Raw genomic sequence first — 13,893 nt, forward strand, 5'->3', positions numbered from 1 at the left:
GTTGATAACTGGTTCACTTTTTAATCGGAAAGTTGTTTTAGTTAATATTTATGCTCCAAACTTTGATTGTCCTGAATTTTTTAAACGTTTATTTACTTCTCTTCCTAATTTGAATGAATATATGTTGATTATGGGTGGAGACTTTAATTGTTGTTTGAATCCTTCGATGGATAGATCTAAACCTATTCGAACTCTTCCGAATAGATCAGCTTTACTTATTAATTCTTTTATGGTTGATTCTGGAATTACTGAAATATGGCGGTTTTTGAACCCTAAAGATAAAGAATTTTCATTTTTTTCACATGTATATCATAGTTATTCTAGAATTGATTATTTCCTTATTGATCATCGTTTATTAACAGATGTTATTGATTGTAAATACGATTCTATTGCTATTTCGGATCATGCGCCTTTGAAGTTATCTATTAAGATTCTGGACTCTTCTATCAATACTAGATCTTGGAGACTTAATGCTACTTTGCTTCAAGATCCAGAATTTATTACCTTCATAAAACAACAAATTGACTTATTTTTTTCAACAAACTATAATGAAGAGATTGACAAAGGAATACTTTGGGACTCTTTCAAGGCTTTTATTCGTGGACAAATTATTTCATATTCCGCTGGTAAAAGAAAACAAAGATATTCAGATATAGCTTTATTGGTGGATAAAATTAAAGAAATTGATAAGATTTATTCCGTTACTCCTACCAAAGAACTTTATAAGAAGAGAGTTGAGCTTCAAATGGAACATAGTTTATTATTATCTTCTTCAATTGAGAATCAATTAATTAAGACTAGGGCTCAATTTTATATTCATAGTGATCGAACTGGTAAATTGTTAGCTAATCAATTAAAAGCTATTTCGACTAAGTGACAAATTATTAAAATTCGTAAACAAGACGGTAATTTAACTACTGATTATAAAGAAATCAATAACACTTTTCAAGATTTTTATAAATCTTTATATCAATCAGAATTTGACGGTGACCGGTTTACGATGGATAATTTTTTTAATAACTTGAATATTCCTAAACTGATAGATGAAGATTGTAGCTTGCTTGATGCTCCTATTTCTATGGATGAAATAAGAGAGGCTATCTCATCAATGAATTCAGGGAAAGCTCCTGGTCCTGATGGTTTTATTGTAGAATTTTTTAAAACTTTTTCTTTATTGCTTTCTCCTTGGCTATGTGAAATCTTTAATGATGCGCTTGTTAAGAAGAGATTACCTCAATCGTTTTATGAAGCTACTATCTCTCTAATTCTTAAAAAAGATAAAGATCCTACTTTATGTGCATCTTATCGCCCTATATCATTATTAAATGTAGACTCTAAGATTCTTACAAAAATTTTAGCCATTAGATTAGAAAAGGTATTACCACAGATTATTTCAGAAGATCAAACTGGTTTTATTAGGAATCGGTATTCCTTTTTTAATATTAGAAAATTGATTAACATAATTTATACTTCATCACCTACAACCCCAGAATGTGTTATCTCATTAGATGCTGAAAAAGCCTTTGATAGAGTTGAATGGACATATTTATTTAATGCATTGAGAAACTTTAATTTTAGTCCTAATTTTATATCATGGATTAAATTAATATATTATAAACCTGTTGCTTCTGTTCTTACAAATAACTATAGATCCTCTTTTTTTCAATTATCTCGTGGTACGAGACAAGGTTGTCCTTTAAGTCCTTTATTATTTAATATTGCATTAGAACCTTTAGCTATTGCTATTCGTGAGTCTCCTAATATTTTTGGTATTACCCGTAATGAGAAGTTATACAAATTATCGCTTTATGCTGATGATTTGTTGTTATATATTTCTAATCCTAGTAGGTCTATTCCTGCTATTTTATCCTTGTTGGCTCAATTTGGTAGCTTTTCTGGTTATAAGTTAAACTTAGATAAGAGTGAGTTATTCCCTTTAAACGCGCAAACTTTATTGAGTGATAGGATGCCATTTAAAGTTGTTACTGATAACTTTATCTATTTAGGTATAAAAATCACCAAGAAATATAAAGATTTATTTGGACTGAATTTTTTACCTATGCTTCATCAAATTCAGCAACTTACTACAAGATGGTCTCCCTTATTTTTATCATTAGTTGGTCGGATTAATGCTATTAAAATGATGATTTTACCGAAATTTTTATATTTATTCCAAGCTTTACCAATTTTTATTCCTAAATCTTTTTTTGATAATATTGATTCAAAAATTTCCTCATTTGTGTGGCAAAATAAAAATCCTAGGTTAAGCAAAAGGCAATTACAAAAGTCTAAAAAAGATGGTGGTCTAGCTTTACCTAACTTTAGATTTTATTATTGGGCGAATAATATCCGTAACCTAATGTACTGGAAACTAGATTTGGATTCACCTGTGTGCCCACAGTGGGTAAATTTGGAATGTAGTGAGGTTAAGGGATATTCTATATTTTCCGTTCTTGGTTCTTTTCTTCCTATTGATTTAGCCAAATTCAATAAACAGATATCTAACCCTGTTGTTAAACATACACTACGAATTTGGTTTCAATTTCGCAAATTCTTTAATCTGAAAAACTTTGCTCTGGACAGCCCTATTTTATGTAATTTTTTTTTTAAACCTTCATTGACAGATCAAGCTTTTAGTATATGGAAAAGGAAAGGTATAAAATGTTTTCGTGAACTTTTTTTTGAAGGTACTTTGATGTCTTTTGATCAACTATCCAACAAATTTGAATTACCTAAATCTAATTTTTTTAGATACTTACAAATTAGAAATTTCTTACATAAAATTCTTCCATCTTTTCCTAATTCAACTCCATCGGATTTTTCAGATTTGATTTTTACTTTTAATCCTTGTCAGAAGGGATTAGTAGCTTTTATTTATAACATGATTATGAAGATACAGCCAGAAATATCGGATAGAATTAGACAAGAATGGGAAAAAGAACTTCGATGTAATATATCAACAGATAAATGGGAAAAAATTTTACAAATGGTTAATTCCTCCTCTATTTGTGCTAAACATGCTTTAATACAATTTAAAATTGTACATAGAGCTTATATGTCTAAAGATAAGCTTGCCCGATTTTATTCGCATATTAATCCTCAATGTGACAGATGTCACTTAGAAGTGGCTTCATTGACTCACATGTTTTGGACATGTCCCACTTTACATAACTATTGGAAGGACATTTTTGATGTCATTTCCTCAGTATGGAATATCGATTTATAACCCCATTTTATTACTGCAATTTTCGGTATACCAAATGAAGATGGCAATCAGCTTTCTCCTTCAATCAGACGAATGATTGCCTTTGTAACATTAATGGCCAGAAGGTCTATATTACAAAACTGGAAAGAAGTAAATCCTCCTACTACATTTCAGTGGTTCTCCCAAACTATTTCTTATTTGAGTTTGGAAAAAATCAGAAGCACTATCTTTGATTCTTCAATTAAATTTGAAGAAACCTGGGGACCATTTATTCGACACTTTCATATGAATTAATTTGGCCTATTTCAGATCCTTTTCTCTACTTATCCTTGTTCAGGTATGGAGTTCCGGAGTTCTTTTCTTGACACCTTCATATATTTATAAAGTACTATTATTGCCCATGTTAGTTATAGTTTAGTATTTTTTTTTCAATATATATTTTTTCTCATATATAATCTCAATTTTTTTTTCTTTTTTTGATGATTATTTTTGTTTTTTTTCATATATTTATATAGACTTGATTGATTTATGTACCTTTTGTTGATGGATGTTTTAATAGGATATTATTATCCTATTACTAATGTAATCTCAAGTTTATTGAATCTGTAATCTATTCATTATTATGTGTTGTTTTTTTTTATATATGAAATTTAATAAAAAGATTGAAAAAGAAAGAAAAGAAAATCTCACTGAGGGCCATAACAACCACCTCTCACTCTACATCAGTAGGACCAAGGAGATAATTATTGACTTCAGAAGGAAGAAACCAGAGGTTCATGAGCCAGTCATTATCAGAGGATCAAAGGTGGAGAGGGTCAGCAACTTTAAATTCCTCAGTGTTATTATTTCAGAGGACCTGTCCTAGGCCCAGCACATAAGTGCAACTATGAAGAAAGGACGGCAGCACCTCTACTTCTTTCAGAGTTTGTGAAAGTTCAGCATGAAATCTAAAACTTTGACCAACTTCTATAGACGTTGAGTGATGAGTATATTGACTAACTGCATCACAGCCTGGTATGAAAACACCAAATCCTTTGAAGGGAAAATCCTACAAAAGTAGACGATATGGCCCAATCCATCACAGGTAAAGACCTCCCCAGAATTAAGCATATCTACACGAAGCGTTGTCATAGGAAAGCAGCATCATCATCAGCTATCCCCACCACCCACATCACACTCTCTCCTCGCTGCTGCCATTGGGAAGAAGATACAGGAACCTCAGGTCTCACACCACCAAGTTCAGGAGTCCTCAACCATCAAGCTCTTGAACTAAAGGGGATAATTTAACTCAACATGATTTGCTCCATCATTAAAATATTCCCACAACCCATGGATTCACTTTCAAGGACTTTTCATCTCACGTTCTCAATAGTTATTATTAGTATTTTTTTCTTTTTGTATTGGCAGTTTGTTGTCTTTTGCACAATGGTTGAATGTGCAAGTTGTTTTGGTCTTTCATCGATTCTATTATGGTTATTATTCTATTGTGGATTTATTGAGTATGCCCACAAGAAAATGAATATCATGATTGTAAATGGTGACATCTATCTATTTTGATAATAAATTTACTTTGAATTTTGAAGAATGGCAATTAAATTTCAGTTCCCCACTTCTCAAAGCGATCTTTAGAGAAAAATGGGCAATCCTTATCAACTCCAACCAAATAATTAATTTATAAATGTTAACTCTAATTTTGTTCTGAAATGACAAATATTCAAAGTGCACAAAAGGATTTGATCAGGTTCATATGTTTGCAACAAGGTATTTTTCTTAAAACATCATTCATAGAACCAAATCTTCACAGATGTTAAAGTAATCATACTCTACAGCACAAAACAATTAAAATATGATTTTCCCAGTGTAACACAAATAAAAGCATAAAGTGATATACTTGTTTATTATCCATAAAGGAAAAACTTACATAACATAATTCTGAGGTAAAAATCATTGTAAGACTCCAAAATACCCAAAATTTATCCTGTCCAAGACAGCCTTCAGAAAATATTCATGTTTCCAACATAAATCAGGAAGATTTTCCCCACTTGCTCTGACGTATCATGATTACCAACAGAGACATATACTATTTATCCCATGGTTTGATATTTTTAAACAGTATTAATCATAATATTTATGTTAAGAGCCCTAGACATTAGAAGAAATATGTTACCATGTATTGAAAACTAGCCATCACAATGTGTTGGATCCTTTTCAGGCTGGGGAGTTGTAACTAGATGCAAGAGCAGGGGTTTGGAGGGGTATTGTCCAAAGACTAGGCAAAATAACAGTTCAACATGAACTAGATGGGCCAAGTGGCCTGTTTCTGTGTTGTAGTGCTCGATGATTCTAATAATTTCCAACATCAGTTCTTGGCCCTTATTTATCTACTATTTACATAAATGACCCAGAGGAAGGAACAAAATGTGAGGTTTCCAAGTTTACCAATGATACAAAAATGTAAGTTCATGTTGTGATAAGAACATTTGTCAGTCTAAATCAAGATATAGATAAAGTAAGGTATTAAGTGAATGTCTGCTAAACAGTGTTTAAAGTGGGGAGGTGTGAGACCATGCACTTGAGTGGGAGGAATCGTAAAGCAGATTACTATCTAAATGGAAAAGAGATTGCAAACAATTAAAGTTCCGTGATCACAAAAAAATTAGCAGGCAGATTCATTTGTTAATTAAGATAAATAGTATGTTGGCCTTTATTGGAAAGGGAGTTGGATTTAAGAAAGCAGACATTTTATTGGCTGTACAGGGGCTTGGCAAAGCCGCATCTAGAAAAAAAGCGTTCACAGTTTGGTTCTCCTGACCTTAAAAAAGGATGAAGTCCAAAGGAGATACAAGGCTATGCCAGGGATAAAAGAGCTGTCCTATCAAGAGAAGCCTGACAGCTTGGGGCTGCATTCCTTGGAGCTTAGAAGAATGAGGGGTGATCCTATTCAAGTTTCCAATGGAGATGGCAAGGTAGATATTGAGATATTTTCATCAGTGGGACAGACAATGGTAAGGGGACATAGCTACAAAATATGGGGCCAATTATTTAAAGATGACAAATGTGAAATTTATTTGACCAGTACTGAGTATCTCCCGCTTCCTACACCAAATACAGTAGAGGACAGATCTATAGATATACCTAAGGTCAAGACCGATAAATATTTGCAAGATAAAGATATTTGAAGAGCATTTGACATAAGCCATGATTACATCGAACAGTGGGCAAGTTGGTCACCTATCCCTGTTCTTATTTTCTTGAGGATTTATTTCAAGTTTAACTGAACAGTACCTCACCTTCCACTCACTTCTACTGAAACTAGTCAGTGCTTAAAAGGGAAATTTAACTTGCAAAGATTGATGAATAGTTATTGAACAGGCTAACTTAATAAAACATCAACAAAGACAAAAAATTATTCAATCTAAATCAGATAAGGGAATTTAATTTTACATTTAAGATAAAACTGAGATTTTTTTTTCACAATTCTAATTCCAAAACTAAACCAGTTTGTACTTGGATAGCACTTCCATCCCTGCAGTTCATTTCACAAAATTTCACTGGACAATTGAACAGGTTTGATCAATTGAAACATTCAGATTTCCAACACAAATCAAGAACACTTTCCCACTTGCTCTGACATATCATCTATTGCTTTCAGTTCTGATCATTTCAACGTCCACTTCACAAAATGATCCACACATAACATGATGACAGAACTTCATTTCTACAATCAATGGTAGTGGCCTCTGCCATCATGGGCAATTGTGCAAGAATCAATTATAATTGTAAGAACAATGTGAAGTATTAGACATCCTTGTGTTGATATTTGCAACACTGCTTCATGACCAGTCCAACCACTATGTCTTCAAGGATCAGTTTTGGTAATGGTATTGGTGATAGAAGTCACAACATGGAGAATGTATTTTTGGGTTAATCTAGGAGGGTCTGAAGGTGCTTGGCATGAAGGAATAGTGGTTATTAAAGAGAACAGTTTTTGGAAATCAGCCAAAGACATCGATGACAACATGATAATTTATCTGGCCCAGGGTCAGCAACCACTCCATTAATTTTGTTTCTCTTTCCACAGATGCTGCTTAGCCTGTTGAGTGCTCAGGATACAGATGATGAGGAAGGTGATTCATTATCAATAAAGTGAGGCTAGGAATGTTGACCTTGAAAACCATTCATGAACCAGACATGTGCATATGACAGAGGTTTCACTTTTAATTCTATGGACATTCATTTTTATTACTGTTTGTTTACTGATTTTAAATTCACAAAATATGATTAAGTGATGGTCAACCACAACATTAACAGAAATGAAAAAGGAACTGTCCTGTATGGAACATTACAATATTTCCTAAAATATGACTTTTCTATCAATTGTCAGAGCTTCCATTTCTAAGACTAGAATTGGGACATCAGTGAGTTAAAAACAGTCTTTAACTACAACCATTCTTATCTAAGTGAAGGTTATTTCTGAATCAAAAATGCCAACTCTATATGTTGGCTAACAGCTACCACACTAAACCTAAAAACAATTCTCCTGAAGGTTTAGAAGTGGATGCTCTGATATTGTCCTCAGCCCAGAAATCTGAACATACCAGTTTGTTTTCCTGCATGTAGATTTTCTGCAATCTGGGACAGCCACGTGCCAATGCCATCATGCCTTCATCTGTGATCTTGTAACATTGACCAAAATGAATATCCAAGACTTCAGGACATTTCTCTCCCAGCTACAAGAAGTTAGAGAATTTATTTTTAATATTACAAATTTATACCTAATAACATATGTATATATTTTTCTTTGTAGTTCACACTTTTCAATTAACCTATGTGGTTATTTAACTGCATGTAAATAATAATACAATAAATCCACAACTTTAAAAAGATCACATAACCATAAGCCAAAATAATATTTTATGTCAAAGTAATCACTTCCATGACTGCATTTAACCAATGTTAAGGAATATCACTGCGGTGATTTTGGAAATACTCAAATCACAATGCCTGGCTCACTTTTCCTTCTATGCTATTTTTTTCAGATCAAATGAGAACTTTATTAAGTAGATCTTAATGATAACATAAACATGGTAACTAGACAAGTATCATTTATCTGTGTAATTTTAAGTTATGATACATAGCACAGAAAGACTCTTCAGCCCACTATGCTATGCTTATTGACGCCAATCTAATGGGCTTGAACATATCTCTATATCCCTCTATAAACAACTGGATCTAACTTTATACAATAAACACACTGAAAGAACAATTAGGAATAACCCCTGGTACACCAGCACAACTTACAGATAACTAGTGAAAAAAATAAATTTTACCAATTTTTGCATTATCTAGCAACATCTTTGTTTTGCCCCTACAATGATTCAAAAAAAGTAAGGTGAGTTCCAAGCTCTTATGCAAAATAAGCTCTTTGTTTCCTGCAAATCAGATTACTTTGGCTCCAATTTGTACCTTAGATCCTCTTGGATTTTATTGCTTAGAGGGGCATTGTGAACAGCTTTACTGAACTCAGAAACACACCTCAGAAACTGAATTAAGTTAATCAGGCTTAACCTTCCCTTACACTCCAAACCACATTCTGTCATACTGGGGGGGGGGAAGGTATGGTGAGTTCCAGGTTCTGCAAAACCCCTTTGATCACAAGTTTCTAGTCACAAAATATAAATCTGTACATTTTTGAAGATTTCTTCTCTCCTTTAGAATAGATCCCAATAACCTGGTCACCAAAGATAAACTAACTGACCTGCAATTCATTAACGGATCCTTTTTGCCATCATTAAACAATAGTGTGGCGTTCACAGGTTCTTCAAAACCTCTGGCTGCACTCCAATGACAAGTGAGGATTGAAAAATGATGGTCAGGCCTTCATAATTTCCTCTATGCTTCTTTTAATGTGCTATTGTGTATTTCAGCTGGGCCTGGTAAATTATCCACTCTCAAAGACACCATATTCATTAACAATTCTTCATTAGACCATAAAACATAGGAGCAGAATTAGGCCATTCAACCCATCGAGACTGCTCTGTTATTCCGTCATGACTGATCCCGGATTCCACTCAACCTCATACACCTGCCTTCTCGCCATATCCTTTGACGCCCTGACCAACCAAGAAACTCTGCTTTAAACATACTCACGGACTTGGCCTCCACCACAGTCTATGGCACAGCATTCCACAGATTCACCACTCTGTGGCTAAAAAAATTCCTTCTTACCTCTGTTCTAAAAGGTCAACTCTTAATCTTGACACTGTGCCCTCTAGTTCTGGATATCCCCACCACAGGAAATATCTTCTCCACATCCACCCTATCTAGTCCTTTCAGCATTAGGTAGGTTTTAATGAGATTCTTACCCACCCCCACATTCTTCTAAATTCCAGTGAGTACAAGCCCAAGGCTGCCAAATACTCCTCATCTGTCATCCCATTTGTGCCCAGATTCATCCTCATGAACCTCCTCTGGACTCTCTCCAAAGACAACACCATCTTTTTTGAGATATGGGGCCCAAAACCATTGACAATACTCCAAGTGCGGCCTGACTGGTGTCTTATAAAGCCTCAGAATTATCTCCTTGCTTTTATATTCTATTCCCTTTGAAATAAATGCTAACATTGCATCTGTTATCTTTACCACAGACTCAACCTGTAAATTAACCTTCTGAGAGTCTTGCATGAGGACTCCCAAGTCCCTCTGCACCTCTGATGTTTGTATTTTCTTACCATTTAGAGAATATTCTGCACTATTGTTCCTTTTACCAAAATGCATTTTCATACATTTCCCAACACTCTGTTCCGTCTGTCACATTTTTGCCCATTTTTCCAATTTGTCTAAGTCCTGCTGCAATCGCATTGCTTCCTCAACTGTCCCCATCTCTCCATCTATCTTCTTATCATCTGCAAGCTTTGCCATAAAGCCATCAATTCCATTATCTAAATCACTGACAAAGTGAAAAGTAGCAGTTCCAATACTAACCCACTAATCACAATCTCTGTGTTTATCACATTGTTATCTAACACACCAAGAGTTTGTGTAAATAATACACAAGAAAGAGTACTTCAGCATTAGACCTATCAGAGCACTTTAGTTTGTCTTCATACCAAGTCGTCTATTGCATCAGATCCACATAAAGTTAATTATATCTGGTGAAGAAAATTCTCATGACTTTTAGCTTTATCATACAAGACTCAACTTCTGAAATGGTCACTACATCTTGTGTAGTGGTTAAACTGGCATGTAAATTTCACTTCTCAGTATTGGGTATGGTATCAAGCTATGGTGGTTTAAGGTTACCACAGCCAGGGCAAGCTGTGAGGATAAGCTCCCACTACCTACAAAATGCTCCCAATGGCGTACATCTTAAATTAGCCTCTGACAACCAAGTCCAGCTCCTGGCCTTCACATGTGGCTTCACTACTATGTCCAGCGGAACTGACAGAAGTAGGTTATTGGCACCTTAAAACCAGATGATTTGGGCAAATAGGGTTCACCAGATGTGGTTGGTTGTTCATCTAGAAGGAGAACTCTGATCTCAAACCTCCGCTGCCTTGCAGCTATAACCGCTCATGGGGAAGGCTTCAGGAGTAAACCCAAAGGAAAACTATGGAGCTGGAGATCCTAAGGCAGTCCTACGTGGAGTTCAACACTGACTGGCAACTACTGCAACACCACTGGTTCAAACTGTAAAGGTGTCTGCTGTTCCTTTGGATTCATCATCTGCGTGGAGAAGGGGAGCTGCTGTACAGGTAAATGTTTGCTCTTCATTTCGTATTGCCCAAGCTTGCATATCACATATACAGCTAGGACACAATATACATTCTCAACCCCCACTAACAGAGAGCCTCATACACCAAGCTTGGAAAACCAACATCAGCAGTTTATTGAAACTAAAATAATGGTATGATGTATAGTTTATTTGATCAACTTTTTAGGAATTTTTAAAACATATATAAGCAGTATATGATCAAACTTCAACATCATTAGCAAAAAAGATAACAATCAAACCTTTCATCCAGTGCTTGCTTAAAGATGAGATGTAATGAAATTCCCACTGTTCCCACTGACTACAAGGGGGTCTATAATACAGCACCTCTACATGGAAGGATCACTCGGGTGGGGCTGTATTACAGATTCCCCCCCCCCCCCACCCCAGCATAGACAGTGGGAACTTGGAGCAGGTGCCTGTATAATTTGCTCAAAGTTGTAAAAATAATCAGGTGGTATTAGTGGGAGATTTTAATTCCCCTGGCATTAACTGGGACACCCAGAGAGGTAAGGGCCTGGATGAGGTGGAATTTCCGAAATGTATGCAGGAAAGTTGCCTGAGTCAATAATATAGAGAGTGCAATACTGGACTTCCTCCTAGGGAATGAGGCTGGGCAGTTAACTGAAGTGGCAGTCAGGGAGCACCATCTTGGCTCTCGTGACCATAATTCTAATAGCTTTCAGATTAGAGTGAGATATTCAGAGTTCAGGACAGCTGTTCCTGTTAGGTTGAAAGGAAAAGCTGCCAAGTTTAGGGAATTCTGGCTGACAAGAGATATTGAGCTCTGGACAGGAAAAAGGAGAAAACCTACATTAGGTTTTGGTGGTCATAGAATAACGCTCCCTCAATGGCAGAAAAAAAGATTAAGTATACACTAAACAGGGAAATCAGGAGGGCAAAGAGATGGTATGAAATGGATCTGTCAGGTAAGGTTAATGAAGATCCTTAGAGGTTCTTTAACTATACTAAAGGTAACAGAATGGCTCGGGAGAGATCCCCTTAGAAACCAGCATCTCAAGCCATTGGAGACGAGTGAAGTTTTTAACGAATGTTTCTCCTTGATGTTTACAGAAAAGATCATGGTTGCTCAACAGATGAGGGAAAACAAGCAAAAATGGAGTGAATGACATTCATATTACCAAGGAGAAGGTATTTGCAGCCGTACAGTTGGATAAATTAAGATAAAAAGGTGACCCAACCCTGGGCCTGACCGAGCACATCCTCAGAGTTTGTGGGAGGCTGGAGAAAAAGTTGAAAAAGGCCTTGCAGAGATATTTGCTTCATAGATACAACACTTACCACTCTTCAGGAACTTCACTAGTTGCTAATGTCATTCCATTGTTTAAGGGTAGCAAGGATAACTCAGAGAGCTATAGGCAAGTCAGCCTAACATCAGTGGTGGGGAGGGTACTGGAGGGAATTCTGAGGGACAGACAAAGTCTAATTAGGAGGAGACAGTACGGCATTGCGTATGGAAAGTTGTGTTTGACAAATCTTCTTAGAGAATCAGAATCAGGTTCATTATCAGCAGCATGTGTCATGAAATACGCTAACTTTCACAAATTAACAAACTTTATTAATTTTAAACACAAAGTGCACTGCAGATGCTGTCGTCAAATCAAGACGTACAAACAATCTGGATGAACTCAGCAGGTCAGGCAGCATCCGTTGAAAGATGCAGTCAATGTTTCGGATCGAGACCCTTCGTGAGGAATTAATTTTAAAGAGGTAACAAAAAGGGTAGATGAGGGTACAGTATATTTGATCTTGAGCAAGTCCTGAAACAAGGTCCTACATGGAAGGCTGGTTATGTCCTATAGAATCCAGGGATAGCTGGTTAGGTAGATTCAAAATTAGCCTTGAGGGAGGAAGCAGAGGATGATATTTGGGGGTTATTTCTCAGAATAGAGGCCAGTGACTAGTGCCTCAGGGGTCGAAGTTGGGACCTTTGTAATTTGTTAGTTATCAAAATGATTTGGTTACAAATGCAGCAGCTTGTGGCTGACATGAAATTAACTCCTCTTAAGGAGTTAGAGATTATGGGCCAAACTTGATCAGTTAGGTAAGCAGGCTGAGGAGCAGCAAATGTATTTAAATACAGATAAGTGTAAGATGATGCATTTTACAAAGTCAAACTTATACTATCAATGGTGGGACACTAGAAAATGTAATGGAATCCCAGGCCCTAGGAGTACAAGTTCATAGTTCATTGAATGTAGCTTCACAGGTGGACAGTGATGAGAAAAAAAGCATTTTGCACACAGGTTTCATCAGTCAGGGCAGTGAATATAGGACATGGGACATTATGCTGCAGTTCTGTAAGTCGTTAGTGAAGTTGCATTTCAGCTACTGTGTACATTTTTTGTCACCCTATTATAGGAAAGACATGGTTAAACGGGAAAGAATGCAGAGAAGATTTCTGAGATGTTCCCAGGATGAGAAGGCCTGAGTTACAGCAAGAGGCTGGCCAGGCTAATTCTTTATTCCTTCAGACACAGAATAACCTTATAAAAGTGTTTAAAATTATGAGTGGCACAGAGAAGATGGATGGTATCTATCTTTTCCCCAGGACAAGGTAGTTCAAATGAAGCAGCACAGATTTAGGGTGAGGGGGGAAAAAACTTTAAAGGGATCTGAGGATCACAGTTCCCACTTAGAAGCAGGTAAGTACATAGAATAAGTTGTCAGAGAAAGTGGTTGAGGCAAGAAAACATTGTATGATTTAATAAATATTTAGATAGGTACATGCATGAACAAAACATAGGGAGATATGGGCCAAATGAAGGAAATTGGTTGACATGTGCTTATTGGGTCAAAGGGCCTATTTCCATGCTATATTGCTTTCTAATTAATTTATTGATGGATACTGATTATAAGGGCTTGAAGATTAACAGAAACACAATTAGAATGCAAC

General features: G+C 35.8%; 1 protein-coding gene across 2 annotated transcripts in view; it reads right to left on the bottom strand.

Annotated features, from left to right (window-relative positions):
• The window catches only part of fbxl17 (F-box and leucine-rich repeat protein 17), a 706,116-nt gene that overhangs the window by 637,277 nt on the left and 54,946 nt on the right, over nt 1-13,893 (bottom strand). For both annotated transcript variants that reach the window (XM_059969495.1, XM_059969496.1), the window contains exon 5: nt 7,804-7,935. In XM_059969495.1, the coding sequence (XP_059825478.1) occupies nt 7,804-7,935 (132 nt within the window). The remainder of the gene's footprint in view (nt 1-7,803; nt 7,936-13,893) is intronic.

Source organism: Hypanus sabinus, chromosome 5 (assembly GCF_030144855.1).
Source record: "Hypanus sabinus isolate sHypSab1 chromosome 5, sHypSab1.hap1, whole genome shotgun sequence".
NCBI lineage: Eukaryota > Metazoa > Chordata > Chondrichthyes > Myliobatiformes > Dasyatidae > Hypanus > Hypanus sabinus.